Source organism: Pinus tabuliformis, chromosome 7, assembly GCF_031772625.1.
Source record: "Pinus tabuliformis cultivar Carrire ecotype Pingquan chromosome 7, CPIR1, whole genome shotgun sequence".
Lineage (NCBI taxonomy): Eukaryota > Viridiplantae > Streptophyta > Pinopsida > Pinales > Pinaceae > Pinus > Pinus tabuliformis.
The window spans coordinates 2,057,317,955-2,057,341,510 of NC_142293.1; the positions used below are offsets into that span (position 1 = coordinate 2,057,317,955).

Genomic DNA, 23,556 nt, shown 5'->3' on the forward strand with positions numbered 1-23,556 from the left:
CTGCACCTAGATTTAAAATTACAACACACCAAGAATGGACAATAACATGGTAAAAACTATTCAAACCATAGAAGGGAGTTTCTCCATCAAATATGTATGTAGTATCCCCCCACTCTAACTTCATCATCAAACAAATTTGCGCCTAGGTGGTGCCACTCAATGTTAGAATATCATGTCATGTCACCTATGGAAGTCCAACCAATTGAAAGTGCACTACCACAACACGCATCATCTAACCACATCAAGGTCATAGGAGAAGGAGGTGGTAAAAATGATAACCCATCCAATCATCAAGTATATCCCACCACATCTAACATAAGAGGAACATGTAAAACACCCCTCCTAGTAACAAAAATAATACCTCATCATTATGGGCATGTCACTAGAAAACCCCACCAAACATTAAACATCTACTTGAAAATACCATCATCTAATTACTTGTGGGGATATAACCACCATATAAAAACAAGATGTAACTCAAAAGTCATAAACATTTATACCAAAAACACATCATAAATTAGATAGCATGCCCATAACTAACAAATATACAAACTAAGGGAGATCAACTAAGAAAACACACAAAAGGAACACTAAGTGAAGGGAGAGATCAACTAGGCAAGCACAAACAAAAAGAAGCCTTAGTGAAGGTAGAAGAATCTGAAGTTTATAGGTATGGAAACCAGGAAAAAAGGCTTCAACAATTGGACATAATCAAAGAAAAATATTGTTGGAATGGTGGATATAGTCAAATTCAAACCATCTCAGAAAAAAAGGCTTCAACAATTGGACAGAGTCAAAGAAAGATATTGTTGGAATGGTGGATATAGTCAAATTCAAACCATCTCACGTTCGATTCGGTTTAATTATTAAATTACGGTGGAACTTCTGAAAAGCGGTCGTAGAAAGCTGACACAAAAAGAGATTGATGTTTTTACAGATTTTCTTCAAAGTGATACAGCGAAGAAATACAGTACTCATGTTAGGCAGTTGCTTCGCGACATTACAACAATGGCTGCTTCTCGCTAGAAATGATGATGCTACGCTGAGTCCAGGGGCAAGATTGTGTGAGGCTTTGTAAGCTTGAACGTTTTACAAAAACAATTTTGAAATCATTTTTAATTTTCTTTACAATATTTTTTAAAATAATTCAACAATTTGATTAGCTAAATGCAACCCAAATCAAGAAACTAATTTACAGAGATTTAATTCTCTTGATGAGATTTGCGCAAATTTAACTATCCAATGCATAAAAAATCAAGCTATTTATAAATGAAAATTTATATTATAAATTAAAGTCAAGCTGTTTATAAATGAAAATTTAAACACGAAATTATTTAATTCTAATAATTCATTTTCCTCTCTAATTCATAAGATGAAATAGACTTTTTATTTGATATTCATCTCAATTTCTAATTATTGAAAATATTTATGCTGAACGTTTCCTTAGATTCTATTTCACCCAGAAATTTACACTGGGGTCACCGTGTCATTGAGATGCAATGTTGTGATTGATCAACAATTACTGAGAAAATTGTGTAATCAAATTTTATAATTTGTATTGTCTGGATCTATGTATAATCACAAAATCGAGAAAATTGTGTAATCAAATTTTATAATTTGTATTTTGTCTGGATCTATGTATAATCACAAAATCGTGATGGTTCAAGCGCACAGTAGAAACACAATGTGCATTTAAATTTGGATTTGAATGCGTACCTCCAAGTTGGAGTCAATGGGACACTGCATAATAGAAGTTGAGGATACACCTGTACGTAAAAACCTCGTGTAATGCTTTATGTAAATATTTGTATGTGATATGAGGATGTTTTGTATTAGAGATATGAGCTATAAGGTAATGGTGGGATCGATCTAAAGTTTGATTTTGTGTTTTGGGTCCACACTAAATATATTTATTTATTTGGAAGTTCGAGTGAGATGCATCAAGCGGTGCTGTTGCCAGATTGCCACCCAAAATCTAAAACAAGACTTGGAGGGATGTACAAAGTTACAAACAGTCCCAGGTTACACAAACTTATCATAGTAGGTACATATGTATCGAGAATCTTGTTCTTCAGATGTTACTTTTAAAAGAGGTTTCAAAATTTTTATGCAAGTCCCCAAAGCTATGCTCCTTCTCCAAGGGTCCGTTTGGAAGTACTAATGTATAGAACTGCCGACAAACATAACAAATTAAGAGAGCAACTGTCCAAAGAATCTGAGAAAATACCAGATGGGCTTTAAGAAACAACATATGGGGTATGAGAACTCAGAAAACGTCTATGAAGTTCATGAACCAAGAAAAAAGGTATCAAAAGATGGCATATTACCGTTATTTCCTCTAATAAAAGCATCGCCGTACTTGTTCTTTAGTTGGCCATTGACATATTCTTCTGTCTGCTCCATTGCTATATTCATATACCCATCTAAACAAGCCAGTATGCCTGCAGGCAGAAGAAAAGTTTTTCAGTTATCAAAGTAATAGCTTTGAAATCATTTAATAAAAAAGCGTCAGGATTGTCTTGAAAAACTAAGTTTTTCAAGGCATCTATTTCTAAATCAATGCTTATTCGACCCACTTCTATCCCCGTTGAACATTCTAAGTCCTCTCAAACAAGTCAACGTTGGATAGGTTTTGAGTTCCACCTCACCATTGTTTTTGTCAATATGCCCGTCCTTAATCATTTTGTTTGGAAAACTATGGCTAACTGGCTATTTTCCACTACAACGGCATAAACTAAGCTGCAGATTGATTGGTTGACAGACAACTGAACCTCCCCTAATATGCCCCAGTGGAAAGTGTACTGACATAAAATACGCATCTGTCCAGACCATAACTGATACGTTCTCAAAAACATCGTATTGCACCGGCTGATGCAATTGATCATAAACAAAATAAATGGTCTGTGCCATAATGGTAGATAAATCAAGACAACGAGTCATTTCCAGAATTTTATTGATAAAAATTCCAGATATGTTGACTAAATTCTTCCCTTTTAAGTGTTATATTGTACCAATTGATACATTCTTTATTAAAATTAAACAAGATGTCAAGACAAAATAAAATCAGATCCACTTCTGACTGGTAGATAAATCATGATAAGCAGACTCATCTTCCCTAAAGATTATAAGGAAATCAGTCAGGAATTCTGTTAAACATAAATTCAATCATATTCAGTAAATTCTCGCCTTTTCTACTAATAACAATGGAATGGGTGAGAGAACTAGTGGTTGGCACCCTAATCCTTAAATATACATTACTGAATTTTCTAACTGATTAAGAATATTCCTAAGAGCTCATCAATAGTAAGAGACATCTCAGAAATTCTGCCCATATATGTTTCAAGTCGCATTAAAAGAACTTCACTTAGATGTATGGTTTTTAATGCCCCATTATAAGAACCAAACAATGTCAATGTCATCACATTCTAAACTCCAGCCTACAGTATATAACGGCCACCACCCTACATCCTTGTACAGACAAGTTGGGCACTTTTCAGAGACTTCTTCCATATTTGCAACTAGAAGAATCATTCTCTTCTCACCTTATTGATATTGCTATTTTAAAAGTTTCAAACAGTCAAAAACTTTCTTGTTATCAGCACTTCCAAATTCCTCTTCATCAGTCTCATATGTAAAACCCAAGGTTAAAAACAAGGGCCCTGCAAAATATGCAGTGTTACACAGAGACGTGTACCCCAAGGGTACCGGACACGCTCCAAAGACGTGGATACTCCAAAGGGGGTTCCCCCACATCCTCTTTTTGGGGGATGCAAGAAAATGCAACAGGGAACATCCCCTTCATAAAAGGAGATCCCATGCTACCTTTTTGTTAGACACCTAATCCATAAGGGTTATGGTGTGGAATAAGAAGCATCACAAGAAGTCTAAAAGACTTTGGAAGATGAACCCAACGCAGTCAGAACATTGTATTTAAATGTGTATCATATTAATGAAAAAGCATTCACACCTATTCTTTTATCTGTGGTTTGCAGCCTAACACTTTTTACAAAAGTCTGCTGGTTTGAACACCCCTCACTGTTTTTTGTAATTACTAGTAATATTAATTTTCTTAAAGTAAGAAGATAGCAAATGAAGGATAGAGGAGAATATCAACTTCTAAAAGTTTTAACATATCATTAATTGTTCCAAGATGTTTGAAAAAGTAGAAATTCATATTCCATTCCTAATTCAGCTGACTTCACAGTTTTCAGGATTTCAGGATTGCAGCATTTCCATTGAATTCTATCATGTAAGAAGGTATACGATTGGCATTTAATCAAGAGCACCATGCCTTTCATGTACCCTGATGTTGTTGATGTTGATTGTTGAACTCCCCTGTCATGATTTTAACAAAAATGTACCCTTCACTCAAGCCAAAATGACTGATTGGGCATCTCAAGCTTTTTCTAACATAATTTCATGCTTGGTTAGGCAGCATTACCCCTCATGTCGGCTTGAGTGATAAAGGACTTTGCATATTTGTGGCAGCATGGGGAGTATTTTTCTGCAAGTTCTGATTAGGCATATTCATAGATATCTTTGGTAGGGGCCACCTTCATTGTTGATTTGAGTTGTGGATCTACATAGACACACTCCCTCACATTGGCTGCTTATAGTCCCTAACCATCCTTAGAACACCCTTGATGTTGAGGGTAATAGTTGTGCACATCGCTTGATTGCCTGCTGAATCTTAATCCCTTTAGAACACCCTTTGAAGTTGCTTAAATGACTCCATGGCCCAAATAAATAAGGCACTGAACTCCCTTTCAATGATTACACCAAACCCCATTTTTCCCATTTCCTAATTTCATTTTCATTGTTGCTAGATTCACATTACTCCCACTCATACTATATGAAATGAACATAGTGACCAATATGGAAACCTCCATTGGCTAGTAACCTCTTCCTCAGTAAGTGCAGAGGAATTCAATCCAAGGGTGCTGTAAGATTCCAAACAAGGAAACTACCCAATTTACCGCAAATTTCTGAGTTCTTTCAGTGAATATTTCAGCTAGAAATTTTGTCAAACATGTCACACGCAAACTGCTGTAGGTGTATCTTTTAATTTTGTTTTTCCAGAACAAATTATACAGTGCTCAAGCACTAAAACAGACTTCAAAAACCTTTATATCAGACCCAGAATTTAACACACAGTTGATATATAACAATATGTAAATTGTATTATCACACAAGCAGTCTCTTCTTCCTTGAAATTTGAATATACAGATAGCAAATAGGAACAGTAGAACCTGATAATTACTCCAGCAAGCAGAACTGAATACAATGGGTTATTTGGTGGAGGACTTCAGCTCCCAACGACCAAGAACAAACCCAGAAATTATTTCTTGAAATCTCAGTGACCAAGACAAGCTACGGAACTCTCCTCTGGAAGCTTCAGCACCTACTTTCTTCTAACAGCGGCCATATCAGCTATCATTAACTCCAATGCAGCTCAGAAAATAAGCAATGGGGACTGATACACGCACAGTAGGGATAATCTCTGGCTCTGGTTCGAATCAGCCCAGCAAACATGTCCCTTGGTGTACTGCGTTTACCCAGCTCTGTGTACAAAATGCAGTCTTCTTACAGTCCAAAAATTGTGGTCTCTTTGGATGTGGATTTGACCAGGATGAGAGTAAAATACTTGGCCCCTTATTTGAGCAGACAATCTGTCCTCCCTTATCAACGTTTGGACCAGAGTTTGTGGCATAAACTCGTCCCAAAAACACTTCAGCATACAGTGGTGCCTCGGCTCCTCAAATGACCCAAAAAATCGTATTCTTTAGCAGTATGAAGTCTGGGTACAAAATCGACTCGTTCAGATGAGCTTGAAGCTGTGGTTCTCCATGGTTCTCTCAACCTCGACATTTCTCAGGAAATTTGTTCTCCATTGAAGCTCTACCGTGAAATCTGAGTTATTTCACTCTCGGACTAGGGGGTGTCGTCGCAACACCGAAGTCTGCTATAGCAGCTAGGGCTCCAAAGCCCTCAGCTTCCTCTTCCAACTATCTCCAAGAGTTCTCTCTTCAAACTCACACAATGTCCAAATGCACGAATGATTTAGAGTCTCCTCAATTCCCTTCTTTAATGAGTTTAGGACTGTCTTTTCATCTTCGCCTTCCCTCTTGTCTTTTCATCTTCACCTTCCATTTTTTTCTCTTTATTAATTTTGTTTTCTTTTTATTGAATTCTCTTTTATAAAGTTACTTTATAATACTCCACTCTATTAAGTTAAAGTGACATCCAACTTGCTTAGGAAATTCCATCCTTTCTCCTTCTTTAATAAAGTCTCCTTAGGCAAATTTAAGTCCCCTTATTAATTATTTCACTGCTTTAGCCTATGGGAACCACTTTAGGCTAGCGGACTCCATCATAAGCTTCCTATGGGGATAGGGACATTACAGGTGCCATGTGGTAACAAACAGTTTTATCCAAAATGAAGTGTGTTGATTGACATCTCTAGAAGATCAAGGTAGAGGCAAAGGCTAAACAGGGAGGCAATGGGTGATACTAATGATGAGGACCCAATATAAGAAATGAAATTGATGATATGTAGTCATGCATTGTAGTACAAAGTTCTATTCAATTACAGAGGCCATTTTGAACCTCAATGCCTATGTATTTCATTTCAGATATTTATCATGATTCGCACTTAGTTCTATTTTGCTATATTAGTACTTATATGCTATACACATGAGCAAACTCGCATATTCAGTGCCTAATGGTTTGGATATACATTGAATCTAATAACTTTGGTTACATGTAATGATGAATGATATTGCCACATTGTTATGTATAAGATTTCAATGAATTATGTTTTAGTTTTCATATATTCAATTTATATTTCTTTATATTTCAGGAAGGGTCCCCTATGTCAAAAACACCAATGTGTTGGAAATAGTAACAAGGAGAGGTATTACTAGGCATTTATCCCTTTTAACCTAGTAGACACATTAATAACTTTTATCTTGATGACATTTATGAGTTAAATTAATGTCATGGGTGGAAAAAGTACTTGAAAGTATTGTACCATGTATTTTTTCTAATATTAAAGTCACTTGTACTTTATAAAGTGACTTTATGTGTGAAGTACATAATGTACTTTTTAAATATTAATGTGAGGTGAAAAATCGCTTTATGAAAGAAGTAAAAAAAGGTACACAACTTGAAATAGGTACTAAGAGACATTTAAGTAATGGGGCCAATGTGTGAGGGGGGGTCAATTGAGAGAGTTAATCTCAACCACACCTTGAAATTTGGAGATTAAATCTCATACATTGAATCCTAGGTTTACAGATTCAATCTTTTCTAAGAGACAAAATCAGAAAAGGGAGGCTCATTCTTCACTTCACACTTGAGAGAGCATGAGGAGAAGAGGAGAAAAAAAAACTTCAAGAAGAATTTGCAGCAAGAGGAAGGCTCGAATTCCAAGGAGGGGAGAGGTGAGAGGGCACAAATTTCGAGGGGAAGGAGGCAGCACAAAAATCAAGGAAAAGCGACTCAGATTTCTAGGGCGGAGAGAGAGAGAGAGAGGCATGAAAATCGAGGAACACAACATCCAAATTGTAGCACAAATTTCAAGGTACCTGAGCATGAAATTCAAGGGAGGTTGATACGCTGTCCTGGCCCAAAATTAGAGGCAGAATTTTCAGGATTGCTGCTACAGGCAGCGTGATTTTCGAGGAGGGTTCCAGCTATTGCCTGGCATGAATTTTGAGGTGCTGCAATCACCCATCAGTGCAGAATTAGAGACAGAATTGGCACAGAAATCGAGGCAGAATTATGGGCACAGAAATCGAGGAGCTGAGCTGTGATCGAGAGCAGAAAATTTCTGGACAAAATTTTTGTGAAAATCTTATAAATATTAGTGGGCACAAATTTCCAGATTTGCATTTAATGCTTGAGCTGCTAAGGGAGATAAGTACTGTGATTATTTTATGTACTTAGACTAATTTTCTCAAGCAATAAAATCTTTCTTTGAAAAACGGTTTTCCCCAAGAGGCTGTGGGGTTTTTCCAGGATCACCTTGACCAAAAACTAGTGTCCCAAGCAATAGAATCCTCCTTGAAGACCGGTTTTCCCCAAGAGGCTGTGGAGTTTTTCCGGGATCATCTTGACCAAAAACTAGTGTCTCACGTGTAAATGCTTGCAAAAATTATATGTTAATTTTCACCTGATAGGAAAGTGAAAAATTGTAGAAGTGCTCTTTGAATGTTTACAATTAATACATACTGAAATTTATATCAGCGTGACAAAACATGTGGGTTGGGCCTAAACAACACATGCAAACTTGCAAACTGGGTTAAGGGTGCAGATCATAGTTTTTCTAGATGGTATCAAAGCGAAATTGAGCCAACTTGAAGCTTAAATCTTCATTTTCAGTGAGCTGATAAAGAGGGCAGCAAGCTACTAAAGTCTTCAAACAGTGAACCATACCTTTGAAACTTTGTCAGTGTGACATCTTTCTCCACTAGAGTCTCACAAGTGAAGGATGAGTTAGCTGTCGTTAGCGAGGTTGTTCCAGAGGAGCAATTGGTCATGATTGCCTTAGATGGATTCACCGAGAAGTGGGATGGCATTATCCATGGGTTGGTGGCCAGAGAGCACTTTCATGGTTGGAGGAGGATGTGGGACGATTTCATCCAAGAGGAGATCGGGAGGAGTGTGAGAGGTGGCAGCAAAAGTAGTGGGGGAGGTGAAGAGGAGAATGTTTCTCTTGCACCAAAGGGCAAGAAGATCAAGGGATCCTCTAGTGGAGCAAAGCAGGATAAGGGAAGCAGAAGGCTAAGGAGAAGGACATGAGCAAAGTGAAATGCTTTGCTTGTGGGAAGATGGTCACTATGTTGTTCTGTGTCCCAACAAAAAGGGTAAGAAGAAACAGGGAGTTGTTGTTTTAGCAGATGTGGATGATTTTGGGGCTATGTTTGATTCAGAGTGTGCTTTGGTGGTGAGTTTAGCCACTCATGTCACATCTTCCTGTGCATAGTTCATAGGCAATGGAGCATCCTGCCATATGACCGGAGTTAGAGAGCACTTCACGAGCCTTTTAGAGAATGATATTGACTTGGAAGCTGTGCTTGGCGACAACACCAAAGCCACAACGGCAAGTATGGGGGCAGTTTCATTTCAAAGGGAGTCATCACATCCTCTGAAGGTGAAAGATGTTCTTTATGTTCCAGGGTTGAAGAAGAGTTTGATATCAATCTCTCGCTTGGAGGACGAGGAGTATGAGGTACTGTTCCAAAAGGGACAAGTGTCAATATATCCTAGAGGATCCAGTATTGAGTCCGCTCGTGTGATTGGAGCTCGTAATGGGAGACTATATAGAGTTATATTTCAGCCTCTTAGAGTTGTGGTAGCGCACACCAGTAGCAGTGATTTATGTGAGTTGTGGAAGAGGAGTATGGCCCACTTGCACCATGGAGCTTTTGTTGTGGATCTAACCCAGAAACATTATAGATCTGATATGAAAATATGATATAATGCAAATAAACCCAGAAATAATATGAAATGATACTTTATTGATCAAAACCCTTAAGGTAGGGAAACACCATACATTCACTCCTTAAGGAAGGAGCACACTCCACAAGCCATATGCCTGTTCATATAAGAATACTTCTCTTCATCTTCCTATCCCTCCATGTGGAGTCTCTAGCCTCTATATAGGCCTCATACATACAATACCATGGGTCATTACCATGGTTCCCTCATACCATCAACTAATACCATGGGCCCATTACATTATTATTAACTACTTGTGGTCCCTTACATGACATGGGCTAACCACCTTATTTATTACTATGGCCCATCCCATTATTACATTATTACCTTGGGTACCTCCCTTGGTACCCCATATTATCCCCCCTAGGTACATAACATTCCACCCCCCTAAGCATGTTTCGTCCCTGAAACATGGGAAGAACACAAATAATAAGATCTACTCAAAAGAGTAGTCCACTGATACCATGCACGTGCATCTAGCCATCCAAGAGAAAGGTGAACCCTCGATCTCGCTGGTGCCTCGCTCGCTTGAGATGGAAGTTGACCGTGGCAGCTCTTCTGTGTTGATGTGTAGTAGGTGGATCGTCTCTCCTTTCTATCCATCATGTGACTACTTGGTTTCCATGATGGTTGTCTTGCGGGGTGATGTGGGTGATGATATGTTGAAGTTTTAACCCACGATGGCTTTTGCTTGACTTCACCCTGCTGTGGTGCCTGTTGTGGTGTCTTCTTTTTCAATATGACTTCAACCACTGAGCCCTCCTCTCATGTATCATCACCTGTAACCTTTTCTTCTGCAGCCTCTGTTTGTGTTTGATTGTCGATCATCAAAGGCTCATCATCTGATATGTCAGTCCCTTGAACATCTTCTGCTTCAGCCTCCATGTGCTCTACCTGTTTATGGATGGAAATATCCTGTAATGTAATTTTCTTCTTTTTATACCATAGCTTGAGGAATTTCTTCTGCACATTAATATTGATAGTACCCATGGATTCCATCCAAGGATATCCCAAAACAACATCCATATTATCCATTTCTGAAGCATAAAAATCACCATGCAACACATATTTATCCATAGAAATCTTCAAATCCTTGTACACTTGAACATCCTCATTATCAACCCGTGTATGTTCAATTTGTTTTGTTGGGACTTGCAATTTTTTTGCCAAATTAACACTGATAAAATTATGTTTACAACTAGGATTGATAGAAACAATGATCTTCTCTTTCTGAATCAATCCATGCACCTGCAATAAAGAGACACCAGTAGAAGATAACCCCTTACGTGGCTCATTCTCCTTTTTTCTAGCATGAGACCATTTGTCTAAAAGGACTTTTTCAAATTCTGCATCTGAGAGTTTGGTCAACTGTTTGTGATCAAGTGAGAAATACCATTTGTAAGCCTCATCTTTGAAACCAAACCACACAAAATCCCTCCAATGTTTTGGCCATGCTGACTTTTTGTATTTTATGTATTCTTCAATAGTAGGACCATCATCTTTCCCTGCAAAATATAGCGTCTCCTTGCTAGAAGCCATGAATGGTTTGGAAAAAAATTCAATTACTTGGCGAAAATTTGAAAATGTCACAGTTTCGTCAATATTGCTCAGAATCTCTATTATAACCTGTTTTTGGAAATGGAACAATCATTCTGCATCTGCCCATGTGATAAAAATCCTGATCCAGACACTAGAATTCCAGATCTGCTCTGCTACTCTCCCGTCGTCACCCAAAATGTCTGCAAAAAGAGCTGATTTTAAATCAGCGATATCTCCCTCATCCGAACTCCGATTCGATCGATTTTTTTTTTGAAATCGGGTGTTTTTTCCCAAAGAATACAGATCTGCAATTATATTTTACTGAACTTGTACCAGGACGTCTAGATCTGCGCCGCAAACTCGCTGCCCTCAAAATTGTTTGCAACCCCACTGATTTTTAAATCAGCGATATCTCCTTCATCCGGACTCCGATTCAACTGATTTTTTTTTTATTTTATTTGGGTATTTTTTCACAAGGAATACAGATCTGTAATTAGATTCTGTAGATCTAGCACCAAAACGTACAGATCTGATCTGCAATTTCGCCACCCAAAAATCTCTGCAAAAAATAAAATAAAAAAAAATTCTCCACGGTTTGCCCAAGAAAGAGCTCTGATACCACTTGTTGTGGATCTAACCCAGAAACATTATAGATCTGATATGAAAATATGATATAATGCAAATAAACCCAGAAATAATATGAAATGATACTTTATTGATCAAAACCCTTAAGGTAGGGAAACACCATACATTCACTCCTTAAGGAAGGAGAACACTCCACAAGCCATATGCCTGTTCATACAAGAATACTTCTCTTCATCTTCCTATCCCTCCATGTGGAGTCTCTAGCCTCTATATAGGCCTCATACATACAATACCATGGGTCATTACCATGGTTCCCTCATACCATCAACTAATACCATGGGCCCATTACATTATTATTAACTACTTGTGGTCCCTTACATGACATGGGTTAACCACCTTATTTATTACTATGGCCCATCCCATTATTACCTTGGGTACCTCCCTTGGTACCCCATATTATCCCCCCTAGGTACATAACAGCTTTCAAGATGTTGAGGGAGATGGTTACAAGGTTGTCTGACTTCAACACAGAGCATCATGATGTGTGCAGGGGTTGGGCTTTGGGAAAGTACACCAAGACACCTTTCCAGAGCAGTGACAGCAGAGTTGTAGGTATCCCTGATTTGATTCATTCTTATGTATGTGGTCCTATGTCCCATGTTTCATTGAGTGGATATGAGTATGTGACATTCATTGATGACCACTACAAGAGGACCTGACTTTATTTCCTGAAGACTAAGGATGAGGTCTGGCGATTCCAAGAGTTTAAGGCTCTTGTGGAGAACCAGACAGGGAGGCAAATCAAGGTGTTGAGATCAGACAATGGGGGTGAGTACACTTTTGCGGAGATGAGGGATTTTTGTGGGAGTGTTGGCATCAAGAGGGAGCCCATTGTGCCTTACAACCCTCAGCAAAATGGGGTGGCAGAGAGGAAGAACAGGACCATTGTGGGTGCAGCTAGAGCTATGTTACATGATTAGAGTTTACCTTTCTTCTTGTGGGTCGAGGCATGTAACATTGTTGTTTATTTGCAGAACAGGAGCCCACACGGAGTCTTGGGGAGCAAGACTCATGAGGAGGTGTATACCGGCAAGAAGTCGGAAGTTGGGCACATCAAGATATTTGGGTGCCTTACATATTCACACATCCCCGAGGAGAAGAGGACGAAGTTGGAACCCACTGCAGAGAGGGGTATCCTAGTGGGCTACAGTGAGACCAGCAGAGCCTATTGTATATATCTTCATGCATAGAGGAAGATAGTCCTAAGGAGGGATGTGACATTTGAGGAGATGAGGGATTTTAGGAGGTCTCGGGAGGTTGATCAGGTAGAGCAGTAGACTCCTCAGCGAGGGGCCACACCACAGGTTTCAGGGGCATTAGGTGGTACATCAAGATCAAGAGGTTCACCTTCTTCAGGGGTGACAAGTTCACAGGGCACAATTTCGCCTGGTATCAACTCCCCTGGTGCGGGTTCATCAGGCACAGTATCTCAAAGTTCAGGATCTCCTTTGGTTATTTCAGAGCCTTCCTCGCCAGGAGGAGAGACACCAATTGAGGATTTTCCCATACCACCACAGGAGACTATTGTAGGGAAGAGGAAGCCAAAATGGCTTCGGGAGACCCTGAAGGAGGCTTACGAGGCAGTGGGGAGACCCAAGTGGTCAATGAGGGAGAGTAGATCGCCAGAGAGGTTGGGTAGCTTTGTGGCAGATGTTGTGGAGAGTCGAGACAGAGCCAACTAGTTTTGAGGAGGCTGCTAGACAACAGATCTGGAGAGATACCATGGTGGAGGAGTATGCCTCTATCATGAAGAATGATGTCTGGGAGGTAGTGCCACGTCCTGATGGGAAGTCAGTTGTGACTTCTAAGTGGCTCTAAAAGGTCAAACATGTTGCGGATAGCAGAGTTGAAAAGTTCAAAAGCTCAGTTTGTGGCGTGGGGGTTCTCACAGGTAAAGAGAGTTGACTATGAGGAGACATTTCCATCGAAAGCTTGTTATACTTCCATTAGAGAAGTGATATCTATAGCAGTTGAGATGGGATGGAGGATTCACCAGATGGATGTGAAGACCACCTTTCTCAATGGTGTTATACAAGAGGAGGTGTACATTGAATAGGCTGAGGGCTTTGAGTTGCATGGGAGGGAGTCTCATGTTTGTAGGTTGACGAAAGCTTAGTATTGACTGAAGCAAGCATTGAGGGCATGTTACAAGAGGATAGATGCCTACTTGCAGAAGATGGATTTCCAGAAGAGTGATGCAGATCCGAACCTAGACTTTATTCTAGTAGGTGACAATCCACTCATTCTGGTACTATATGTGGATGACTTGTTTATTACAGGGGAGGACAATCTCATCCGGCACTATAGTTACCAAACTCGAATTTAAATTCGAATTCGATTAGATAGAGAAAATATATAAATTCGAATTCGAATTTGATTAGATAGAGAAAATATTTGACCTTCTATTTGATTTTATATATTTTTTCCCATACCATTATATATATATTTTAATTTATATAAACAATCATTATATTTCAAACTTTAATGAAAATTTATGAAAAAGTTACCATCATCTTTTTCAGAGGCCCGTGAATATCGGAAATTACCTGTGAATATTGGAAGTGACAGCCCACTCCAGTCGAAGTGGTCGAAAGCTTTGAGCCCAATGTATGGATTTCGAATCGAACGAATTATTCACGGCGCCGAACCGAATCAACGAATTTACGAACTTTTTTTCCCAGTACAGCCAAACTTTCAACGAATTTACGAAAAAAAATTCTCGGTACAGCCGAACTTGGTAACTATATCCGGCACTACAAGAGAGATCTTGCTTCAGAGTTTGACATGACTGATATGGGGATGATGCATTACTTCTTGGGGTTGGAGGTTTGGCAGGAGGACAGGCACATCTTTGTGGGCCAGGGCATGTATGCAAGAGATATCTTGAGGAGATTCTTGATGGATGGTTGCAGGGCTATGGCTACTATTATGATCACCAACTGGAAGAAGCTTCATGATGTTGATTTTGAGTTGGTGGATCCCACTTTGTATCGTCAGCTGATTGGTTCATTGATGTATCTGGTCAACACTAGACCGGATATTTGTTTTGCAATCAACACATTGAGTCAGATTATGATGGAGCCCAGGAGAGTAAACTGGGTGGTTGCAAAACATATGTTGAGGTACTTACAAGGCTCAGTGGACTATATGGTTTGGACTATGCCAGATGTGATGGAGTCAGATTGATTAGTTGCATAGACTCAGATTCGGTTGGCAGTGTTGGTGACCAAAAGAGCAATTATGGATGTTGTTTCTCATTGGGCTCGGCAGTTGTGTCATGGTATACAAGGAAACAGAAGTCAGTGGCATTGAGCAGAGCACAAGAAGAGTATATGCCAGCTAGTCAGGCAGGGTATGAGGCATTATGGCTTCGCAAGATGTTTCATGGATTATTTGGTCAGAGATGCTAAGACCAACTACAATTTACTGTGACAATCAAAGTTGTATTAAACTCTTTGAGAATCCAATATTTCATGATCAGTCAAAGCAAATAGAGATCATATACCACTTCATCAGAGACTAGGTTCAGAGAAGAGCAGTGAAGCTTGAGTATATATCCACTGATGAGTAGGCAGTAAACATTCTCACCAAGTCTTTGCCAAGAGGCAAGCATGTTTTCTTCAGAGACAAGATGGGAGTCATCAGCAACACCTTTCTTGGTAAGGAGGAGTGTTGGAAATAGCGCCAAGGAGAGGTGTTACTAGTAGGCATTTATCCCTTTTAACCTAGTAGACACATAACATTTTTCTTAATGATATTTATGAGTTAAATTAATGTCATGGGTGGAAAAGGTACTTAAAAGTATTGTACCATGTACTTTTTCTAATATTGAAGTCACTTGTACTTTATAAAATAACTTTATGTGTAAAGTACATAGTGTACTTTTCTAATATTAAAGTGAGGTGAAAAATCACTCTATGAGAAATATAGAAAAAGGTACACAACTTGAAATAGGTACTAGGAGGCTTTTAAGTAATGGGGCCAATGTGTGAAGGGGGTCAATGGTAGAGTTTATCTCAACCACACATCTTGAGATTTGGAGATTAAATCTCATCCATTGAATCCTAGGTTTAGAGATTCAATCTTTTCTAAGAGACAAAAAGTGAAAAGGGAGGTTCATTCTTCACTTCACATTTGAAAGAGCATGAGAACAAGAGGAGAAAAACTTCAACGGGAATTTGCAACAAGAGGAAGGCTCAAATTCTGAGAGAAGTGTTAAGGCACGAATTTCGAGGGGAAGGAAGCAGCACAGAGATGGAGGAAGAGAAGCTCGGATTTCTAGGAGAGGGGCACAAAAATCAACGAACACAACATCCAAATTGCGGCATGAATTTCAAACTACCTGGGCACGAAATTCAAAGGAGGTTGATGCGCTGTCCTGGCCTGAAATTCGAGGCAGAATTTTCGGGATTGCTGCTACAGGCAGCATGATTTTCGAGGAGGGTTCCAACTGTCACCTCGCATGAATTTTGAGGCACTGCAGTCACCCGTTAGCGCAGAATTTGAGGTAGATTTGGCACAAAGGAACTGAGCTATGATAAAGTGCAGAAAATTTCTAGGCAAAAATTTTGTGAAAATTTGAAAAATATCAGTGGGCACAAATTTCCAGATTTGCATTTAATGCTTCAACTGACAAGAGAGATAAGTACTGTGATTATTTTATGTACTTAGACTATATTTCTCAGGCAATAAAATCCTCCTTTGAAGACCAGTTCTCCCCAAGAGGCTGTGGGGATTTTCCGGTGTCACCTTGACCAAAAACTAGTGTCTTACATGTGTAAATGCTTGCCAAAAAAATTGTGTTAATTTTCAACTGTTAGGAAAGTAAAAAATTGTAGAAGTGCTCTTTGAATGTTTACAATCAATGCATACTGAAATTTATATCAGCATGACAAGACATGTGGGTTGGGCCTAAACAACACATGCGAACTTGTAAACTGGGTTAAGGGTGCAGATCATAATTTTTCTACACAATGTACCCTATGATGTTCCCTAGAATTTGAGGGGTGCTTCCAGACTTCCCCAAAATGTGTTTGTGTTTCCCGGCTCCATTGTCCCTGCATCCTATAAACTTGGTGGAATATTGAAAATATCATAATTATCTCAAAACATGGACATTTGAATGAAAAATGTTGAGAGCAAAAAATAGTCAACACTCAACCACTTACAACTCAAAATATTGAAAAAGTAGCATAACCTAACCATCAATATTACTGGTAAATAATCCAGAAATTACTAACCTCCAGCTGGTTTTGATGGCCAAGGACTGTAACAAACAGATAGAGAGGTTTTGTTTACACAGAACTGTCAATTCCAAAACCATCTAGTCTAATGTATTATTGATAACAGGCAGAGGAAAATTGCATTTTCTCATAATTTGATTACATCCTAAACCTACCTACCCAACTACATGTAGACCTTATAACCTTGCTTGGATCAGGAAGGGTGGACAACCAACAAAGGCAGACAATTTGCAGCACAACTTATACTGGACCCATTCATTGACACTGTAGTAAGTGATGTTACAGCAATAAATAGTTACAATTTTCTTACCTAGTATGGCCTATCAGCGGGATTGACAAGCCATCTAGGATGGCTACCACAAAAACTATAAATTACATAAAGATAATAAGGCATGCCAATTCAAGTCTTCATCAACCACTGCACTCATTTCTGGGAATCCTAAAATCAAATGTGTTACCACAACCAAGTGACTCGGTTCGTTGTATGGTTAGGTAACTTCAAAACCAGTAAGCTCTCGATAATTTACTTCCTGAAGAAATGAATAATATTCAAGCATTTAATTCTGACAACTGGACTGGTTTTGTGCATGGAAACCGCATCTTGGACAATTTATTGGGAGGGTATGTGTATTGGGCTAAGGAATTGGGTAAAAAGTGCTCATGGGCCTTATTTACTTTGAAAAAGCTTATATGGGCCTGAGCTGGCAACTGCTGCTACATTACGCTTTGTTGTCACAATTCAGCCAGCTGGAGTTGCTTTTGGATTCTGCCTTTTGTATCCCCTTGAAGATTTTGGTATCTAGCGTTTAAGACAATTTTGTCATATGTATGTCAGAATGAAATTCCTAGGCTCATAGAATTTTTGCACTCTACATTTGTGGCATTTGTGTAGACTGTAAACACAACCCACTTTTTCTTTATAAAAAGCTTTGTTTATTCTAATAGCTAAAATAAGCATTTTATCAAAATTAAAAAGCTTATGACAGGATAGACTAGCCTTTCACTACAGTGATGATGAAAAATTGGGAATGGGTGCCAAGTGTTGAAGGAAATGTAACTAGGTTCGGTCTTCATAAATGTACTTTTGATATTTGTAACTAGGTTCGGTCAATGAGTTTTTTGCTCATTGAAATAGGTCTAGCACTATTTAAAGTGCTATACGAAAGTCAAATAGTCAAAAGAAAAAGGTTGAAGACCTTAAAGGCATGTTACACCTTGTATAAATATGGATTAAAGTCCAGAGACTAAGTTGCATGAAACGGGGAAACGGGTACGAGTTTCCGAAACGGGAAGTGATACGAAACGCGACCTCCCCAAATTTTGGAAACGGGGAAACGCGAATATATATATATATATATATATATATATATATATATATATATATATATATTGAAAATATTTAAATATATATATATATATATATATATATATATATTGAAAATATTTAAATATATATATATATATGTGCAATCATAAAGCATAAATGATACATTATAATTTATTACACCTAAACATTAAGATTTAATTTACATCACATTTACTCATGAATGATCACATAATGAAAATAAAAATATCGGAATATGCAAAAGCAACGTTTATTATATATCCAAATCTCAAAATCAGCCTTTATTTATATTAATATATGAGGCTGCAAGTACAATAAAGACTATAAGGCTACAAGAGAGAGATCCAAATCAGGATTTTCTGCATCCACATCCCATTCTTTAGAAGGACCACTGTTGTATTGGGAGTCTCTTCCTACATAGTCGAACGACCTTAGTGCTCTTGATTAAATACACGTTTCATACCCTAGTACCCTACATGATCTTGATTATTGGGAGTTTCCCCTGCATAGAGGACTTGATTCTCTTGATTAAATACAAGTTCCATACCTTAGTACATGATAAAATCCAATGGAAACATTGCAGTCCCCCCAATCCTGAAATCCTGAAAAACAAATAAGTCTGTTGGATTTTGAGTGAGATCTAAAATTCTACTTTCTCCATATGAAATCCAATGAGGGCGAAACCACTCTCAAACATCCTGAGTCATTTCATGGTAATGTTAAAAGTTTAAGTAAAAGGATGAAAATGAAAAATAAAGGAGAATATCACTTTTACTTTAAGAATTTAACATTACCATGAACTGCATATGCCTCAAACTTCCGATGAACTGCATATCAACACTAGGGCAAAAATTCACTTTTATAACTTTAGACACACATCTAGAAGTCACTAACATACCCTAAAAGTAAGTTAAAAAACAAATTTAAAAAAAAAATAAAAAAAAACACAAGTTAATGAGGAAACGTGGGTCGTACGGCCCTGAAACGCGTTTCCGGCCGTACTAGCCACGTTTCCGTTTCGGGAAACGTGGCAGTACGGCCGAAAACGCGTTTCACGGCCGTACCAAACGTGTTTCCGCGTTTCGTACCCGTTTCCGTACGGAAATGGATCTCTATGCCACGTTTCCTGCAACATAGTCCAGAGAATACCTCCAAGCAAAGTCAAGTCTCCTCCTAAGCTAAGGCATCATCATGGCACCATCAAGAAGCTCTTTTAAGCATGCTGCACCACCATGAAACTATCTAAAATCTAGTCTTCCAGTCGGCCTACATTTCGGCCTAGAGCAGGGACAGTCATCTATATATAGAGGTTGTCCACTCCCTCATAAAGAAGATAATGCAAGCTCTGAAATAAGCGAAGAAAACAAGCCGAGAAAGAAGGTAAGGGAGCCTCTAGTGCAGCAAGGAAGGGAGGACAAAATCGAAGATTGGAAGGCTGTTCTTAGGGTCATATACAGCCACACGTGCGAAGGAAGAAGGTCTATCTGCAGCTACAACAGCAGTAATACTTCAGTTTAATCATTATCACTGTTTGGTTTAAAAGTTGAGGTCTACAAGGCCTCCCTCTAATAGCAAAGGAGAAGCCCTCACAAACGAAGGACGAAGGGACAAGATTGAAGTTGAAGGGACTGTTTTCTAGGCTAGAAAACAGTCACACGTGCCAGAATCAGATCCCTTTATGCAGTCATAACAGCCCTACATTACAGTCATTCAAGTTAGTTGATTTGTGGATAGAAGAAAGGAACCATAATAAGAAGAAGGGTCTCATCAATAGCATCTTCTCTAGAGCAAGAGCATCAAGGTTACTAACAAGTTGAAAGAAGAACGAAGTGCTAGAGGAAGGACAAAGTGCCGGAAGAAGTGTCTCCTTGTCAGGGGTCTAGGGTTTGGCATTGATCAATAGAAGCTTCAATAAGAGAAATTCATCAAAGGGTTTTCCTCTCAAGAGAAGATAGGTTTTGGCCCTGGCAAAGAGCCAACATCCTATGTTCTTGTTTTTATGTTTTGGTAGCAGTTTGATGAAGCACAGACATATGCACTAATAAGAAGAAGAAGAAGAAGCATAAGCTAACAAGATAAGTAAAAAGACTCCACAAATTGTTATCAAGTAACAAAGAATCACACCACACTACTATGCCCTAGATTCTTCAACACCAAGTTCACAAGGATGGTTGGGGTTCTCTTTGGGGATCCTTCTGTTGTCATCAAAATTAATTTTCGAATTCCAATCCTTTTTCTACAATGACACCTCAGGCAAGGGTGCCCCCTATTGAGAAATCAATAGGACTAAAATTGAAGTGATTTCTCTTTAACTTGATAATTGCTTGTGAAATTCTTTTTTTCTTCTTTACGATTAGTTTCTTCTTCTCTTATTATTATAGTGTTATTATCATCAAACGACTACCAAAACATGAAGATCAATACAACAAATAGACAAAAAATGTAGGCAGCTAGTCAGGGCTAAAACCTCTCCTAGAGAGGAAAACCCACAAAAATCTCTTCTCTTCTAATAGAATCTTCTAATGATGAATTCCAAGACCCTTAGACCCAAGACCAAGTCAACCTTCTTGAGGATGTGCTTCTCTTCACCAAGTCAAATCCCTTCCAAATGCTCAACTTAGACTTCCAGCAACAAGCTTCAACCCTCACTGTAGTTCTGCAACTTCGGCTCTCCTAAAATTAGTTGCAACTTCGCACGTGTGGGTGATTAGAGCTCTTTTAGGCTTCCTCCTTCCTTCGCTTGGGCTGCTTCTTCTTCAAATGCTTGTAGATGAACAACTTGACTTCTTTACTTCAGATTTCGCCCCTTCTCTTATAGTTCAGAAATTTCATCCTTGTAGTTGCAGAAAGCCTAGCCCTCTTTGCATATGTGAGAGATAGAGAGAGAGAAATCAAAATTGTCTTTTCTTCTTTCTTTTAGATCTTCACTTGCCCTTTTTCTTCTTGTCTTTGCTTCCTTGATCAACTCTGATTGATTGCTTCAAATGAGGTCGAATGATCACTTATATATAGGCTTCCAAGGAGGACGAATAGCCCTAATGAGATCAACTTCACTGCCAAGCGACTGTGAAAATTTATGAATCTACGCATCAGAAATCCTACTGCAATCACTAGTTTATCATCTCCTACTTTTTTTTACATTCAACAAGTTATTTAATTATTAAACAACGATGAAAACACTATTGCAGACTACACATACATACAGATCATGAACTGGAAATAGAATGAGACAAATACATAAGGGACACCGTTATTTTTGGACAAACGTCCCCGGAAAAACCCAATGAGGGAAAATTAGTACAACAGCTCTAAGGGTTTTCTATTATTATGCAGTAGTTCTGAATAAAACTCTAGATGCCCTCTCAGCAATCCAGTTACAAAGATAAAAATATACTGGCAAAAACCTAAGTGAGATTACCTGACTTCACCCGGTAAAATTTCTCCTTTCCTGCAGCTGGACTGGCTGCCCCCGGCTACAACTGCGTTGCCTCTTCGCAGTCGCTGCATGGGCCTATGTGGAGCATACTGGGACACTGCGCTGCCTCTTCTACCCCCTAGTGCTCTAACGTCAGCCTTCTCGGTTGACCAGAGAGGCTGAAGCAAACCCTAGAGGTTGACGTTGGGTAACGCAGTCCCTATCAAGGTGACAAAGAGAAGCAGAAGTGCTGCAGTGTTACTGTGGGATCATTCATCCGGTGATTTAGCCGGAATATCTGTCTCCGACTGAGGGGTACTACTGCCGAGGACATTCTCTGCTGGGTGAGCCATTTCTGGCACCCAGATTGTATTACGAAACTGCTTAATAATAAAACCCTCAGATAGTTGCACCGTTTTCCCGCATCGGGTTTTTCCGGGGACATTAATCCAAAAATAATGGTGTCACTTGTGTGCTTGTTTCCTTCAGTTGATGATTTGTATGTGTTGAGATTGTACTTGTATTTATTTTCAGTATTTACATGGCAAATAACTTGTTAATTAACAGAACAAGTAGGAAGAAATAAATTAGGGAGTACAAGAAGAATTTCTAACGATTAGACTTAGAAATTCCAACAGCCCCTCTACTGCAACAGATCACTTGTTCGATTTTCTCAGCAAACCTCGCCTCAAAAAAATTGAACTAATTGATCTCTCAAGTGTATCTCCAACTGACCCTCAAGCCTCCTCTTTATACTTTTCATGTTGATGAATCAACAGTCGAGATTAAGTCCCTAATCAACAGCTAAGATTAAAACAGACTTGATCCTCGTCACTTAGAAGTTTCTCACCCATATTCTTATTAATACACATTAATATTTTTATTTTAACTTAGCAACCCAATAAAAATATTAATTATTTTAATAACTCCTCATCCGGGTAAAATTTCTCCAAACGATTTCTGGGTCTTGGAGATCTCATATGTTATAGCCCCTCCACAAAATTTCGGAGCTAGAGCACATCTGATGCTACCCAAAATCAACACTCCCTCTTAGCGAGGAATGTGCTCTAGTAACACTTCTCAACAGAAGTACTACACTGATCGACTGCATCGGTCCTCTGTGTTGTTGATGCTTGGCCTGATGCCCTTCATCCACTGCACTATTGCTTCCTGTACTACTGCCCATGACTCTGCCACTACCACTGCTACATCTGTACTACAACTCCCTCTCAAAATGTTGCCTCGTGCTGCCCATAGCACTGCCACTGCAACTCAGTTGCTGAGAAGTAAGCAACTGAAACTTCACCCAAAAACTGACATGTTGGTCAGTCTAGATGCCTCGTGATGTTGAAACTACCTCTGCTGCTAATCTGTGTTGACCCTCTACTACTACTACGTTGTTGCAAATTGCTTTGTGCCTCTCGCACTGCTACAACATCTATTGCGCTGCCTCGGACTTTGGCACTCTAGCTCTGCCATTGTCACTCCATCACACCTTGCTCCAACCGACACTTGTCATTTTTCTACTGTCGTTAAGGGCTCTTGTAGCCATATGTAATCCAAGAGTTTAGGCACCTCAAGGATCCTGCCCCGAGTTCATGTAGTCCTCTCGACTACAACTCCATGTCGCCCCACCTCTTCTCCAAAGGTGCATGAGCACTCATGGCACAATCGTCATCCTCGCCTTCCCTGTCAGCGTTCACTGGAGCAGCCTTCGATTCAGAAGCTTCCTCCTTGCCCTTCTTTCGATGGCACTGAGTGGCATAATGTCCAAGTTCCCCACATTTGAAGCATCTGACCTTGTAAATATCCTTCTTCTTCCACTTTTTCTGCCCTTGTTGTCTGATGATGCGAGAGTTGCATCCTCC

General features: G+C 39.1%; 1 protein-coding gene across 6 annotated transcripts in view; it reads right to left on the reverse strand.

Annotated features, from left to right (window-relative positions):
* Positions 1-1,767: 1,767 nt before the first annotated feature.
* Positions 1,768-23,556, reverse strand: part of LOC149256766 (uncharacterized) — a 110,135-nt gene continuing 88,346 nt past the window's right edge. The window contains exons 2-3 of one of the 6 annotated variants that reach the window (XM_089460863.1): positions 2,328-2,441; positions 1,768-2,215 (exon numbers count right to left, since the gene is read on the reverse strand). In XM_089460863.1, coding sequence (XP_089316989.1) covers positions 2,124-2,215; positions 2,328-2,441 — 206 coding nt within the window. In that variant the 3' untranslated portion in view covers positions 1,768-2,123. Of the gene's footprint in view, positions 2,236-2,327; positions 2,442-23,556 lie in introns of all 6 variants that reach the window. The other 5 variants (XM_089460861.1, XM_089460865.1, XM_089460860.1 and 2 more) reach the window with 5 other exon arrangements.